The following is a 16,442-nucleotide window of genomic DNA, read 5'->3' as shown; positions in this document are numbered from 1 at the left end:
ATGTAACGCCCCCATATGTCCGTTCAGCGTCCCCCAAATGATAAAAAGACCCAAAACGCCCCTTGTAACTCGCCAACACCCACAAGGGGGCGGTACCGCCCACGTTGGAAACCTCTTGATCAAGCAATAATTTTATTTCATAATTTTTTGAACTTCTTTTAATTAATAATTTGCACCCATGAATGTGGAAAATGAAAAGAACGAAGTGTTTAATGCACTCATATTTTTAACATTAAGCAATGACATGTAATGTTGTACAGAGAGAAATTCTGAGCTTAAAATTAGGGAGGGGTCTCACAAATGGAATAGCCTAGGGCCTCTCATGGTCTAAATCCGGTCCTGCATATGATTAATCCACTCACAACACATAATTGGAAAATATCGCACCGTATGCTATTCCGTCTTACAATTTACACAGTTGGCAGTCATATCAGTTTCAAAGTTTGGTCCTGCGCACGTCGGACTCGGGGCTCGGGTAGTTTTATCTGGCCTTACTCGAGACCCGAGTTGAACTCCAGCAAAACAAACCGATTTCATTTGTGCAGCCCTGGTCCTCAGTAAACAATTCCTTATTAGATGTTCTGGTTGTAAAAGTTGGCATAGTAGTATCCTTAAAATCTAAGAATATGATTACAAAATGATCGAGGGACCAATGGAACAGACTGTTCCAAAGGTCCCTCTATCATTTTTAAGAACCCTCTCGTTGCTAGCCAGTACGCTGAACCAAATGAATCAAACTAACTTTTAACTGTAGCTAGATATCTCCTCTTTCAACAACAACACAAATTCACTGCTTTACAATTACCTAAAACTATGAAAATACCTTACGAATATCGAGCTAACAAGTACATTTTTCACTTAAGAAAGTAAAAATTTTAAAAATCAACCATTTTCCAAAGCACGCTGTATAACTTTTTAGACGGAAGTTCTGTACACAAAATCGCATTCCCACAACCAATTTTTCCAGTTTCGCAAACAAGCGTCCTTTCTTACACAGCCATGATTAGCGTGTGAAGAAGATATGCTTGCTGTTTATAGCTATAAGATAGGCTAATAAAATAACTTGTGTAAGCCTGGTAAGTGACCCATATTATACTATAAGATCTATTGGAACTCAAACCGTAAAAATACAAAAATTAAAACCATCAAAAACACCCCTAATTTATTTATCTGATATATTGTAAATCGCCGACCACCTACCTAAATGTCGTTGTTCTAAAATTATGACTACCATAGGGCGTTTTTTAAAAAAATAATAAGCTTGGTTTGCGGCTATCTAATGGAACGTCGATGTGATGTCCCGACTCACGTAACGTCCCATTTAGGGCAACTTTTCCCCACCTATTATAACTTACTGGAAATTCGAGTTGAATTTTTCATAACTCCGGTCCACGGAAAAAGTGAAAGTAGAGTAAAAATTAATTGTGCAGTGTGTAATGTAATAAATCCCTAAGTGAAAACTTTGTCCAAATATTAAAAAGTAGGAAAACTTTGTCCAAAATATAATAATCTAAATACATTAGTTTTTTATGTTTTTTCTTTTGTATAGTGTACTATCCAAGTTTCGCATACTTTTCCTGTTTGTAATAGGAATAAAATATTTTCTCCGCCTAAGACCTTAAAACTTCTACAAAATTATCAAAATGTTACGGTTTTTGTGCGTACATTTTCCGTAAATTGTGCAAAAAATGCTCGCATCCCCGTCTCTCGATTGTGGGTCGGATTTCTAAAAATAACGTTCTTTAAACAATATAACTTTGATTAACTTAACCGGCACTTGTAGTGTAGTTATGTTAGGCGTTGGTCCGTGGGCTGCCAGCTTGTATTAATATATTTTATCATACCGGTTACCGGTACCACGCGGAAAAGTAGTGACGTGATTACAGTGACTGGAATAAGGCCTAAATTCACCGGAATTAGTCCTAAATTTATCGTAATAAGGCCTAAATTCATCGGAATAAGGCCTAAATGGCCAAAATAACGCCCGAGCCTGTGGGTAGAGGGTATGGGACGATCGGTCTGGCATCGGCCGTTTTAGTGGCTACGCGTGGACCCCCTAGTCCAGGGGTTCCCAACTGCATGGGGGTACGAGATTGAACATCAAGGGGTACGAAGGTCCTTGGGCCACAGAGCAGCTTTTCAAACAGATTTCACAGTACAGTTTTATATTAGAATTGTAAATGATATTATGCCATTACAATCTTTGCTCAAAGACAAACAGTTATCTACAAAAATTGTTGTTTTTTAGTAGGAAACCTCGTTGGCCTACAATGCGTTTTTTTAACTGTAGATGATTTAAGTGTGTCTTGAGTATAATCAAACCATCTTTTAAGCGAATTTTATCAATGAAGCAGCAACAAATATCTTACTGAGAAGTAACAAACAAAATAACTGACATTTAATTTCTTTTAGATTTCGGAAAGTTTTAGTGAAATGCCGGTTGAATTGAGCTATAAAAGCAATGTAATTTAGGAATATATATCTGAAAATTCCATCAGAATTTTTAGGGGGGTACGAAAACGCCCTGACCTGACAAATGGGTACGAGCAGCAAAAACGGTTGGGAACCCCAGCCCTAGTCTGATCGGCGCCGTCAGGACGCCGCTGTTTTGGCACCGGATTTTTGGTCCTGTTTTGGGTTATTTGGTGGCAGTGTTTTTTTTTAAGGTGTTTTTTTTCAAATTTCTCCAGCGGTTTCCCAAATTTTGGACTTGCAACTTTTTGGTATTTAAATGAAACACTTGCGGTCTCTTAAAACTACTTAGTGGTCACCCAAACAAAACCTTAAAAAAAACCTGTTGGTGGGTAAGGGGTGGGGTTAGAAAATGGGTTAGTGTTGAAATTATTAGGGGAGTTAGTGATGTACTTACAGGCGAGGTTTTGTCAAAACTAAGTTTTAGAGCTTGGAAATCCAGTTTCACTTTTTCTGTGACATCACAGCAAATGATTGTAATGGTGACAAAGGTAGAATGGTACCTGGTTTAACGAACTGTTATATTAATTTGTGATTAGAATGAGTAAAACTATACTGCAAACCTTTGCTATTTCGCGGCAAAACTTGCAAAAATGTCATCGTTTGCTTTTCAAGAAAACAAATTTGATGGTTTAGCAAAGCCAGTTGACGTGGAAAAGAAACTAACTTCTCATGTTCCAGATTTAGTTGTGTTTGACAGTAATTCTTCTAAAATACCGCACATTCTTAAGTTTGACGGAGTTTTGCTATTTGCAGACGTTTCTGGGTTTACTGCACTTACAGAACGTTACACTATGTCAAGCAACAAAGGAACAGATGCCTTAACTGTTACTCTTAACAACTATATTGGAAAAATTGTTCAAAAGATTCTACAGGCTGGTGGGGATATTTTGAAATTTGCTGGTGATGCAATTCTTGCTTCGTGGAAGGTAAAGTCTAGATCCGATCTAATACATGCAATATCACAAGCTGCCAAATGTAGTCTAGTAATACAAGACAAATGTGACAATCAGGAGACTGATGTCGGTGTCAAACTTCGGGTAAAAATTGCAATTAGTGCAGGAAAAATTTTTGCTACTTTTGTTGGAAATGCGGAAAGTCGACACTTCGTTATGTCCGGGAGGCCTGTTAGAGAAGTAAATGCTGCTGAAAAATATTGTGAAGCTGGTCTTGTAGTTTTATCTCCAAATGCTATGGAACTATCTGACAAAGACAACATTATTGCGGAAACACTTCCAGAGAGATTTGGATTAGTAAAATATTTGCGTCGCGAACCACGCAAGGAATGGCAAGATTACGTCGACATGCCTTCAGACTTAAAGTTTACTAAGCATTGTTTTAAAAGTATTCGCTTAGCCCTCGGAATTCGACCTCATGATGAAAGAGAAAGCGTGATTCGAAAATACGTATCTCCCGTTGTACAAAGAAAATTGGACGATGACCAACCGTTAAAATACTTGTCAGAAATGAGGCAATGTTCCATCCTGTTTATAAACCTCGCATTCGAATCAAATGAACGAGATCGTTTATACCACGAAAAACAAAGCAGTAATATGCAAACTGCTTTTAGTATAGTTTTCTACACTGTCAAAGAAAGGCAAGGTTCTTTGAACAAAATTTTTATTTTTGACAAGGGATGTACTTTTCTTGTGATATTTGGCTTACCTGGAGACAAACACGAACAGGAACCAGGCCATGCGTTGCAAGCTGCTTGGAAGATAAGCAAAGTAAGTTTGACAAATATACAGTAGGTTAAAAACTTTTGATAACTTCGTTTGCAGCGTAAGATTACAAATGCCTTATTTATCTATTGCTGTCAGTTTAATATTTTCTCCCTGACCAATTTACAACTACTTTGTGGTTTGTGCATTTCAAACGTTGAATTAAATGGGTATTAATGCAAATAGCTATACGGCTTGGCATAATCAGAAAAGATCATGTGGAGTTAAGGTTGAACTGATTTATAACTCAAAACGTAAAAAATAATGATTTTTTTAAACTACAAATTTACAAACTTCACTTTAAGTAAAGGTTTCTAGAAAAAGAAAATTCTTTGCTTGCACTTTTATATGGTCTTCGATATTCTTGCCACGTCTAACTAAAACAGAGGTCGGCAACCTATGTCCCGCGGGCCTGATCCGGCGCGCCAACGTTATCCATTCGGTCCGCCGCCTCTTTGACAAATTAGGCACGAGTCCACTTCAAATAACTATTTTAACTACTTAAGTGCGAAAAATCTTCGCGTTTCGCGCGAATGATCTTTTTACGTCCGGTTTGTTTACGTTATGATGCTGTCTTTTGAACTAGATAGGCGCTTCTTTACCGTTGCGCCCTGGATGGAAGCAATGTTGTGTGCTATCATATATAAGGATACGGCCTGTCTGAAGGCGGCATCTAATTGGCTGGCGTGGTATAAAAGTTTGCTGAAGCCTCCCAGCTTGCTGAAACATTTATCGATCCAGAATTACTAACAAACGTTAAATTTTAATTGTAGCAGCAATTGTTTCGACTCTAGCGGCAGAAAAACTTCAATATAGAATGCTTTCCTATCATTTGCTTTATTCAGCTCGCGTCGCGACAAGGCGGCTGCTGGCATCCCTGCTGTGCCTCATTGTCCTGCGCGTGCAACGTTTTTGTTCGAAGTGGCTTGCCTAGTAAAACTAGGCGCATGCGACTTGCCTTTTATAAAGAGGCCTCTCTGAGTAAAAAAACCTATTGCTCTTACAACACAAAATATTTTACCACCGCAAATTTAAATGCGAATCCTGGAGGCAGTGTACACATCTCTGTTAGCACCTGTTGTAATTGTAGCTCCATTCAAACATATCAACGCCAGGCCTAAACAAATATAATTATACAAGGGCCGCAACAACAAAAAGCTTAAGTTTAACGCATTCTTAGCGACAACGTTACAAAGCTACGCCATAACATGGCGTCATAAATAAATCAATATTGCGTTTATTGGATTTAAATTGGCAAAACTTTCAATATAAAACGTGGCTTATTAGGCACATAAACGTGTTTGCATATTGCTCAAAACTACGTAAATTTTTATTGATCAAATATATGTTTCGATCATTTCCCAAAATCTACGCCATATTTGAACCCCTTTCGCTTCAAAGCCGTAAGTTATTATATTATTATACACAACTTATAGTTGTGTGTTGATATGTTGGATTGGAGTAACATACAGAACAGGTGCAAATAGCAAATATTCTCCAAATACGATTTTTTCAAATATTCTCCAAATCGTATTTCATCGTATTGTCGCGGTAAAACACAAAGATGTAAGGCCGTGAATAAAGTTTCACCCACCGTACAATTAACGGAGGGAAGCATTTCGAGTAGAGATGTTCAAAGCAGGATATCGGCGACTCATTTATAATGCTTGATTTCAATGCGGCGTCAGCTTTTTTTCAGGCGACCAATTACTTCGCGAAAAGCTTCGCCTAATAATTAAGTGTCAATAGGGTGTATTTACCGCCGCAAGTTTAAATGCGAAATCTTAAGGCAGTCTACGCCTCTCTGTTAGCACCTGTTGTGCATCTTGCTCCAACCAGCATACCAACATCAGGCCTAAACATCTAGCAAAACTTTCGATTTAATAGTTTGCGTATTGAGCACATAATAGTGTTTTTCATATTGTTTGAAACTACAGATTTAAAGCCTGTTTTAACGGTGATTGCTCGGACCAAGCCATGGAAAAAATTACAGAGTAAAAGTTTGCAAAAGTATAGCAAACCATAGGCGTTAAACCATTTTTAGTCTTTAAGAGAATGATAATATTTGGTTTTCAAACACGTAAGCTGGTCAAAATGTAATAAAATGGCCATACACATTATGTACGTAAATTCTATTTATCAAATAGATGTTTCGATCATTCCCCAAAATCTACGCCATATTTCAACCCCTTTCGCATCAAAGTTAAGTGGGGAAATTTTTGGCCCATATCTGTTTTTGCTTGCAGAAACAAGTTAAGGAAAATAAAAAACAAAATATAAAATATATAATATAAAATACACAATCCAAAATACAAAAAAGTATGAAATAAAAAAAAAAGTGAAAAAAAAAAGTGAAAAAAAAAAAAATAAAAAAAATAAATAAAAAAATATTAAAAAGTAAAAATAGGTATTAAAAAATAAAAGTAAATAATTCAGTCAATTAAAAATATTAAAAAATGAAAATTGAAAAAAAAAATAAAATTAAAAAAAATAACACTAAACCTTGAAAGTATACCCCCTGACAAAATATACAACAACCGCACCCCCGTCTATTTTCTTTCTATTTTACCCTCTACCTCGGCGTCTCGCGTCAAAGAGAGCAGTTTGAGCGACGTTGCTCTGTCTGTGTCGGCGAAAATGTGTGATTGTGTGGTGGCCGATCGACCGGCCGACAAACTTTTAAATTTGTATATATAGATATTTAAAAATATTTTTTTAAATCCATTTTATTTTCAGGCGTTACGCAATCAGTTGCCTTCCTTGATGCTTGTATCTGCTGGTGTGACCACGGGTTCTGTGTTTTGTGGTGTGATAGGACACGAAGAACGACACGAATATACCGTTATCGGACAAAAGGTATTTTTTATTAATTTTCTTTAAATGTGTAACGATCGTCTGCTGCTTCCATCTACAACGGAGGTCAAGTCCGATATGTCATGGATAAAGCTAATCACGGACTGTCAACCAAAGTTTAATCAAAAATCTGGGACACTAAAATATCCTAAAACGCCTCTTATATCCCTTGCCTTGCGATTTTTTTTTTTTTACTAAACAGCGTAACCTACGGTACTTAGCATGAAGTGGGTGACTTGTGTTTTAACACAACTTTATGACGCTAAAGGCTGGTCTAGAGCTATGCATTTTAGTTGAAATTAGTTGTAGGCAATGGATGTTCAGCAGTACTTTTAAAGAACAGAAACACCTTTTGTCACTAAGATACCATATGCTTATAGGCTGTATGATAATTAACGATTGGGGAATTTAAAATGTTTTATTTGAAAAAAAATAAAATGTTTACCACTTTACGCACTACTTAGCACTCTAGCCAGGATATTACGCTGTCCGTAACATTACTTTTTAGCAACATGGTAAATTGGCTTTTTAAATCATCGGCAATAACACGCGGCTCAAGCAAATGACGTAGAGTACAACATAATATGTAATACTGTAATAGTTATTAACAGGCCACAGCTTGATGGAATCTTACATTTTGTTTAACCTATACTTGAGAATGATTCCGGGAATACGAATTTGTTATGGACACAGCGCCTTTCCCAATACGCCTTTCCCAATGTGTTTTCCCAATATGTAATATGTAGGGCCCAATATTGTTGCTGCTTTCACGAGGGAGCTGGAACCTTTGCAATAAGCCAGGGGTTCCCAACCGGGGGTACTCGTACCCCTTGGGGGTACGAGATTGAACATCAAGGGGTACGAAGATCCTTGGACCACAGAGCAGCTTTTCCAACAGATTTCACAGTGCAGTTTTATTTTGGAATTGTAAATGATATTATGCCATTGCAATTTTTGCTCAAAAACAAACAATTATCTACAAACGACTGTTGTTGTTTAGTAAGAAACCTAATTGTCTTATAACAATGCGTTTTTTTAACTGCAGATGATTTACGCGTTGCCTTGGCCCTTGAGTACAATCGAAACATCGTTTGAGTGAATTTTATCAATGAAGCAGCAACAAATATCTCACTTAAAAGTGACAAACAAAATAACTGACATTTAATTTCTTTCCAATTTTTGTATTTTTTAGTGAAATACCGGTATAACATTTAATTGACCAATAAAAGCAATGTAATGAAAAATTCCAATAGAATTCTTTTGAGGCGTACAAAGAACGCTCTAATCTGACAAAGGGATACGAGTAGCAAAAAAGGTTTGGAACCCCTGCAATAAGCGTACATCGCGCTTATTGTAAAAGGTGCAACGCCGGGTATTTCGTCTAGTAACTAGATAAGCGCGCAAACGCGTTTTAAGTTATTTCTACGTTTGTTACAATTTTAACATTAACATATATTAGCTTTCTTGCAAGGTATTACGGTATACCATAATCGGATTTTAGAAGTAACATTTTATTTAGTCTTATGTATGTCAAATTAGAGTAAATTTTAACACTTGAACTTTAAAAAGCCAGATGAACTTAAACTTTTTATCTGCCTCTTGTTTTTCAAAGGTTAATCTTGCTGCTCGGTTAATGATGCACTATCCTGATATGGTATCCTGCGATTTTGAAACAAAAAACAACTCAAAGTTGTCTGAAGATTCATTTTCAAGACTGCCACAAAAAGCAATGAAAGGAGTTGGAAATGTTATCGTTTATGATTATACAGAAGGTACCAGAAAACCTGTAGGTACGACCACTATCCTAGAACCAGAATACCCAATAATTGGAAGGGAAACAGAAATTGAAATCTTTATGGAAGTACTAAGAGAACTCCAAATGTCACAGGTAACTGTAGTTTCCGCATAGGCTTAAAACTGGTTAAACCAGTGGTTGGCAAACTTTTAATATCGCGGCCTAAAATACTCTTCTAAAGGGCTATTAAAATGCAGGCTGTTAAAATTATTGAGTTAAACTCCTAACTTAACAAACACCCACTTTTAAAAATGCAGTAAAAGGAATATACGGTTCTTCCACGCGGTCCACAACCACATTAGAACTGAAATAACAATAGATATCGCAGCCCACCAAAACTTGCTAAACGGAAGGGCCGCGGCCTATATCGCACTTGGAATATATGTTTAATGTGGTCTCTGTGATCATTTTAGCTGTGCAGTCAAACGGCCCATCTTACACGGTTTATCAATATAAACCGTTTTTTCGACTGCGTGGAACTTTCTGCACTGTTGATTTTCTTTGCCGTGCTGGCGCAATCAACCTGAACGTAAATGGAATAAACATTTTTAAACAATGTGGGGATGCTGCGCTTCGCCATAACACATAATATTAATTGGCTTTCAATTACAAGTTTAATTGTTAGCTACAACAGAATTGCTCGTGCTTTGTAACACTGCATAATTACCTATTTGACGTCTTGGTTAAAAGTTTTGACTTACCTTCTTTCACAAAAATCCGCTCCTCTGGATACAAAAAAGTTTGTAAAAGTTTAACCTACCTGCCATGTTATGTTTTCTGAAAGTGTGCAATAGTTCGTGTGTTTAAAATACTTTATCTTCGATCCATCTTCATTTTTATCATCAAGTAAATAAATTCAAACAATATCTTAAAAAAGTGCTCAACTAACGAAACATTTTGTGAGGTTTCGTTTGGACGTCACTGAAATGTCATATTTCTATTATGGCGAATTTTACATTTATCGAGATTTAAAAAACAAAAAGAACTGACAGACATATATTTAATTAAATATTTTTGCTTTTAAAATCAAATTGGACTTGTTGTGAGCACCTAAAAATGCAGCAATATTAGCTTTTCAACACGCGTTTATTAGTCATGTCCGATAATATCGAATCAGGGCCGATACCCGATACCAAGTGTTAGTACCGGGACTCGTCCGATAGTAAGATGGTATCCGTGCTGATCCGATAACAAGTTAGCATATATAGGAGTTATTCGCGATTAAACCTAGCGATTCTTCTTTGCCAGGTAAATTTATTGAATTGGGCCAGGTAAACAACTGAAGGTAACTAGACTTAATAAATTTTGGCCTAATAACGAGAAAATAGCTTGAACGTATTTTGTTGATAATTATGACTTTATTTGGTATCGGATCGGATCGCGCTACTTTTGTCTAAAATTCGGGTGAATCGAATTTAAATGTTTTAGAAATCCGTATAGGTTCTTTTGTTATTTGCATAGGCCATAGGGGCTGTAACATTTACAGCTCGTTTATGTCCTTATAGCTGCTTTTTGCTTGCAAGGGCGAATCAACTTGAATAAGATAACATTTAAGTATGGAGTGCTGTAAGAAAATTTGTATTTTGTTTTAATAGCAAATTGGTAGCGAAAGGAGAATAATAGTATTTGAAGGTGAAGCCGGTTACGGAAAAACAAGAGTAATGAAGGAATTACAGGTGCGTGAAATTATAACATTCAAATCAACTGTGCCTTTCTACTGTCTATAGTTTAAAACTTTAACCAACCAAAATATTTAGCTTAAATTAAAGCTACGCTAACAACAACTGATAGGACCCAAAATACTAGCTTTGAATTGAAAATGGTGCCATTCGTACCAAACTTTTGATATTTAGTGGATCCGAAGGATCAAAATGTCTGACTTTTAGACTTTGGGGTCCTGGAAAATGCACTGATTTGACATAACAAATCTGCCTAAGAAGATTAAGTTCAATAGTACTTGACCCGGAAACCCAAACGCTAACAACTTAAATATTGTGCGTTGATTTAATAATTACATAAACGCTTTAGGTCCCAATACATCAATTTGTGACGTAAAAATCCTATATATATACCCTGAACGAGAAATTATCTTATGCCCACCAGAGTTTGGGCTTTTTCCCCAGCGTTCAAATACATTAAATTAACGCGCATTATTTGGGTTAGGATTCGGGTTAGCTTTTGGGTTCAGGTAGGTCAATTATAATTAATTCTATCTCACATTTTTTTATCTTTTGTGAACTTCCAACGAACATTTTCAATTTATCTATGCCGGGAGTTTACCTGAAGGTCCAGTTAGTGCATTGTCACGACCTCAAGGTCAATAAGTCTGACTCTTTTGCCCTTGGATACCCTAATTCTCGTAGACCTCTTTGCTTAGAACTGTACTAATTTATAACAATCGGGTGGAATTTTGGGTATCGCTTCTCAACATTTCTAAATACCGAAATGTCAGTGAAAAAGCGATTTCCATCCTTGTTCGCATCTCGCATGCCCACGACATACTTTTGCCAGCAAAGATTTTCTGCTCTTGTTGAAATTAAAACCGAACAAAGAATTTCTATCAAGGATGTTGATACGCTTATGAGAGGAGCACTCGAAACAAGGCTACACAACTGGCTGAAGAAATTCAACAGCAACGCTCGCCTTAAATGACCGATGAAATTTTGTATTTGTATAAATAAGATATGCTACGGAATTTCTACGCTTGCAGCACTCCTTATACCTATTCCGATTAGGATTACTACAGATTCGGTGTATTGCGTGGACTGGGGTGTATAAGTTTTGAGTAAACGTAAAAAGGGCGTATTATTTCAAAAAAGGTTGATATGCACTGGCCTACATTGTAAAACAGAAATGGCAATGATTGTCCCTGACTGTTTACCGCTAAATGTGTCTGGAAAAGTAAAAAATGTTTGCCACTATAAGAGTAATCATTATAAATGATTCTAATTGTGTTGAAGTGGCATCTAATCGACTGTCGTGATATAAAAGTTTGAAGCCGCATGTTACAGCTGATAGTTTAAAAAAGATTGTGACAATTTCACATGCAGCCTAAGTGCAACGTTGTGTGATGTTTTTTGAAATGGTACAACTAAATAATTGACTATACAGCACACAACACTGGGCCAAGCATGTCGCACATATTTTAAAAAACAAAAAACCCATGACATTTATCGATCAGTAAACCTTTTCGGACGTAAAACTTTACGTTGTAGCAGCAGTCGTTTCAAGTAAATGCGAAATGCGTCAAACGTGAGAAAAATCTCCTTTAAATAAAAAAATGCTTTCTGTTAAACTGCTGCAATAAACGCAATATTTTGCAAACTCAATCACATTTTGCGTTGGTAAACATACTGTGCTGTAAGTAGTAAACAAGCTTTTGAACCGTGACCGTTTAAAACTGAAAATTGCAATGACCAATTGACCATGTTTAATAGTACTGCGACGACGCTCGCTTGAAACGCGCGCTCGTTCATATGATTTCTGATAGCAAGAAACTGATTTTTTCTGTCTCTATTTTAGCTTATCGAGCCGCGACACGTAGGATCAATGTGCGCGACATGTGAGCGACCTTGTTTTCTCTTGCTATATGTGAACATGTGCTGACGACCGACAGACAAACTAGCCAATTTATAATACTCTAAAGTTCTAAGACAGAATACATTTTGTATCATAGTGATTCGTTTCACGCAATTGAATAACAATTTTGAAATTTAGAACCATAGGTTACATGGCCTAATGAGTTGATTTATAATGATCCTGACCGCATTTAAAAAAAAAAATCTGAAATGGCGTCTTTCCCCAGGCCAGATGAGCTAGAACTATTTTTGGTGGAGATACACACCCTAATAAATTTGAACGAATGTTAAACCATCTAAAAAGCAAATTTAAAAATCAAACTAGTTGAACAATCAACTTTGCAAAAACAAAGAAAGCATCTTACAAGTTTCCCTGATACAAGTTATAAATAGAAACACTTTCAGATACGGGAAACTGTAAAGAAGTGCTCAATAAAACAATTGTTTACCATTTTTTTAAAAGGATACGTGAAGCATGAAGTAAATTTTACGAATATCGCTCGAAATAACGGCATTAGTAGTCTAATTTAAGATCAATTTGACTGTAGAGTTTATGAGCCACACGCCGCAAGGTGCGAGAATGCAATATATAGTGTATGAACTGAAAAGGTTTAACTAAAGCGGATGAAAGTATTTCCTTATAAGGACTGTCAGAACGGTGTTTAAACTTAAACACCAAAACGGTCTATACACGTTTAAAATCTAAACACTTAAACACCTAATTTAAACACCTTTGTGTTTAATTTGAATTTTGATGTTTAAATTCTAAACACCTGGACGGTTTTTTGATAAACACCTGATATTTTGACGTGTTTAACAACGAATATTGAGAGATTTCAAGCACAATTGACGATTTTAAACATGTTGACGATTAAACACCTGATATTTAACACGTCAATTATTAGACATGTTTAATTCGATGCATTCTTGCAAAGTTATTGCTGCCGACATTTATGTTCATGTGTTGCGATGTTGTTGAGAGGTATTTCTATTTTAAAGCACTGATCGGTTGTTTTATGAAAGATTTCGTCTATCGATTTCGTCCACTATTTAAATATACAAGTTGGCATGTAAGGTCGTAAAAGACCACAACAAAATTACTTAAATCACGGTTTCCTAACTTAACCTATGTTTGGCGAATATTTCATATCATAAATGTAACTTGCGAATAACTTTGAACTAAATTACCAAGCCAGGCTGTGCGGTTTTGTGCCGCCATGACCTACTTAAATCACGACAAAGATAAAGAACGCGCGACGAAAAGACAAATAGTAAGTATTGATTTACGATATATTTTAACTATTTATAGTAATGTGTTATGTTTTAAAACAAAATTTCTGTCATATTGTACATAAAAACTACATAAATGAATTCATGATTAAAATTATTTGAAATTGATTCGTTCCGATGAACATGAACAGCTATCCACTGGCCTGTGACGAAAGGCGCGACAGTTTGAACAGTGAGTGAAAAAGGTTTAAAGTTTAAACTGGTACAAGTTATACATTACAGTTAAAGCCGTTTTTGCGTAATTTGGCTTTCGAGTTACTAAAATTGAGGTTAAGCAAATACTAATGTGTATAGTGGTGATTTCTATATATATAATATTTAATGTAATTTGCTTTTTGATAAATGTGTATAGTAATAATAATGTTTCATTTGCTGTGCTAGACTGGCAGGTCTAGGATGTGAAATGTATGTTAAAAAGAAGTTTTCAAGCGAAATGACTGAAAGTGGATTTTTGTTTCAGAATTTTAGGTATTTTATTTATAAATCCAAAAGCAATGAAAGTTATAAAAGTCTATTTTATGATGGTTTGTTGCTAACACTTTGTAGACAAGAAAGGATTAAGCGAAACAGTCAAGGTGTGTATGCCATTTTTTAGTCTTAAATAGCAATTTAAATATTCTGCTAAAAATAATTAAGTATGCTTTTAATAGATTAATAAAGGTTTTTAGATTACACTGCTTTGTTTCAGGGCGATCAATTACACCAAACCATTTGCTATTTTTGACTTCAAAAACAACTTTGTTAACAGAAGATTAACTTTGAAAATGTAAGTAAATTTTTATTACCTGTTTTACATTAATTTAGTTTTAATACAGGTTTTAAATTGTCCCTTTATTTAAATTTCGCTTTTATCTTTAGTTTTAGAAGCCAGCGGGGAGAACTGTTTGCTTTTCCTAATCGAATAATATATATTTTTTAGACTTCTACACTAAACGATTTATCATAGAACACTTAAATATATGTTAAATATTATTCATTTTCACCATTTTTGATGTTGTTTTTAATCTTTACAAAATAGTACTTCAATATGTGTTTTAGTTTATCATTTCCATTGTTTTAGTTTTACATTCAATCTTTAAATGTAAAATTTAATCTGTAGTACTTTTGGTATGCTACTGACCCCTTCAATAAAATTATATAGTTTAATTAGATTTTTTTATTTGTTTACAGGAATTTTAATTGCAAAGTGTAAGATGGTAAAATAAAAGTCCGGGAAAAGTTCAAACGGAAAAAGAGTATAAAGCTCCTAAAATTGATACACAAGGTAATTACTCTTTGTTCTTCTTTCTTAAGTTTTTTATCTAATTTTTAAATTCATGGTTAATACATAATTAAAAATAGAGATTTAATTTATATTTGATGTAAATAATGTTTGTTCAGCATATTCCAGTAATTGCCAACATTTTTGTGTTGGCAACCACATTTTTAAAATGAACCAAAATTTTAAATTCTGTGACTAAGTTTGTTTTTATAATTTCATTTCAAATATGACGTTTTATGTGACCAAACCAGCTGCTTATATTGTCCACTTAAAGATCAGATTATGTATCACTAGTTTAGGCAACAATTTTAATAGCACACAATGACAAATACAATAATCTGGCTCTCGCGTTTAGTCTAAATCTGAAGTTATTTAATGATTTAAGTGGCTTTCAAAGGGGGTGACTTTTTTAGTTTTAGTGGAACATGGAGATGACAATATTGTAAAAATGAACTTTTTTCACAATAAATGTTTTGTCGTTGGGTCACTGTGTAAATTAAATAATACATTTCCTAATGCTATGTTTCCAAAAGACTGCATTGCCTTATACTTATAGTACATGTCATAAGAATATGTTTTCGTATTGATTAGTGACAGACTAAAACATATTTTATGACATGACATGTAATGGTTCTGCTGAGTAAATTTGTAAATTTTATGAGGTTTAGCAAAAAAAGTTGTTCTACTCTGTGACAGGATATAATTTTATTCATTGCATAAAATTTATTAAAGAATATTTTATTTCTTAGGCATCCATGCTCAACTTGTCTTCTAAAAAGAAAAGCTCTTCAAGGCCTTTACTGAGTAAACATTCGAACGGCACAGCAGCATTTCTGCATTTGTATATTAGTGGTTAGAATGAACGTTAAATAAGTGGAAGAACAACACTTATCGAATAAATTGTTAAGTTTAGTTTATTGCTATTTGAGCCTGTTAATATGCCCAGTATTAAGTTATACATCCAGTTGCCCTGTGTTTATATATGTTTTCAAGCAACCCACTAAAGACCTCACCTTGAAAATTTGCCAAGTATAGAAATTATAAATATTAAAAAATATATATCTTTTGTTGTTTTTATTTACTTTTTCCCTTAACACTTTCATTGTATCCCATTCCAACATGCCATTTTGTGTATTATATATGGTTTCAGTTTTCCTACCTCTTTTCATTTCTAATATGAGCATTCAATTTTTGACGTATAGTTTTCTTTTCCAAGTTTTACATTTTTTAAACTCTTACTGTGTTGATCTATTTGTTGTTTTTCACCTTTTTCGCGCAATAAAATGGTTTACCCAATGAAATTTTTGTGGAATTGATTTGGAAACACTGAATACTAGCCCTAAACACTAGACTGAATAAGCGGCAAAACGTCTAAACACCTGAAATTTAAACATGTTTATTTTTAAACATGTTACATTTTCGCCCATTTCAGGTGTTTAATTTTGGTGTTTAATCGAATGACAGTATAGTTA

General features: G+C 34.9%; 1 protein-coding gene across 1 annotated transcript in view; it reads left to right on the top strand.

Annotated features, from left to right (window-relative positions):
* Positions 1–3,065: 3,065 nt before the first annotated feature.
* Positions 3,066–16,442, top strand: part of LOC146168155 (adenylate cyclase type 10-like) — a 39,402-nt gene continuing 26,025 nt past the window's right edge. Inside the window, exons 1-4 of the mRNA XM_083386227.1 lie at positions 3,066–4,199; positions 6,930–7,049; positions 8,659–8,934; positions 10,437–10,517. Of these exons, the coding sequence (XP_083242353.1) occupies positions 3,066–4,199; positions 6,930–7,049; positions 8,659–8,934; positions 10,437–10,517 (1,611 nt within the window). The remainder of the gene's footprint in view (positions 4,200–6,929; positions 7,050–8,658; positions 8,935–10,436; positions 10,518–16,442) is intronic.

The sequence above is a fragment of the Ascidiella aspersa genome, chromosome 1, assembly GCF_963924565.1.
Source record: "Ascidiella aspersa chromosome 1, kaAscAspe10.2, whole genome shotgun sequence".
NCBI classification, from domain to species: Eukaryota; Metazoa; Chordata; class Ascidiacea; order Phlebobranchia; family Ascidiidae; genus Ascidiella; species Ascidiella aspersa.
Note: the sequence above shows the minus strand (reverse complement) of the source record. Positions and strands in the feature narration are given on the sequence as shown.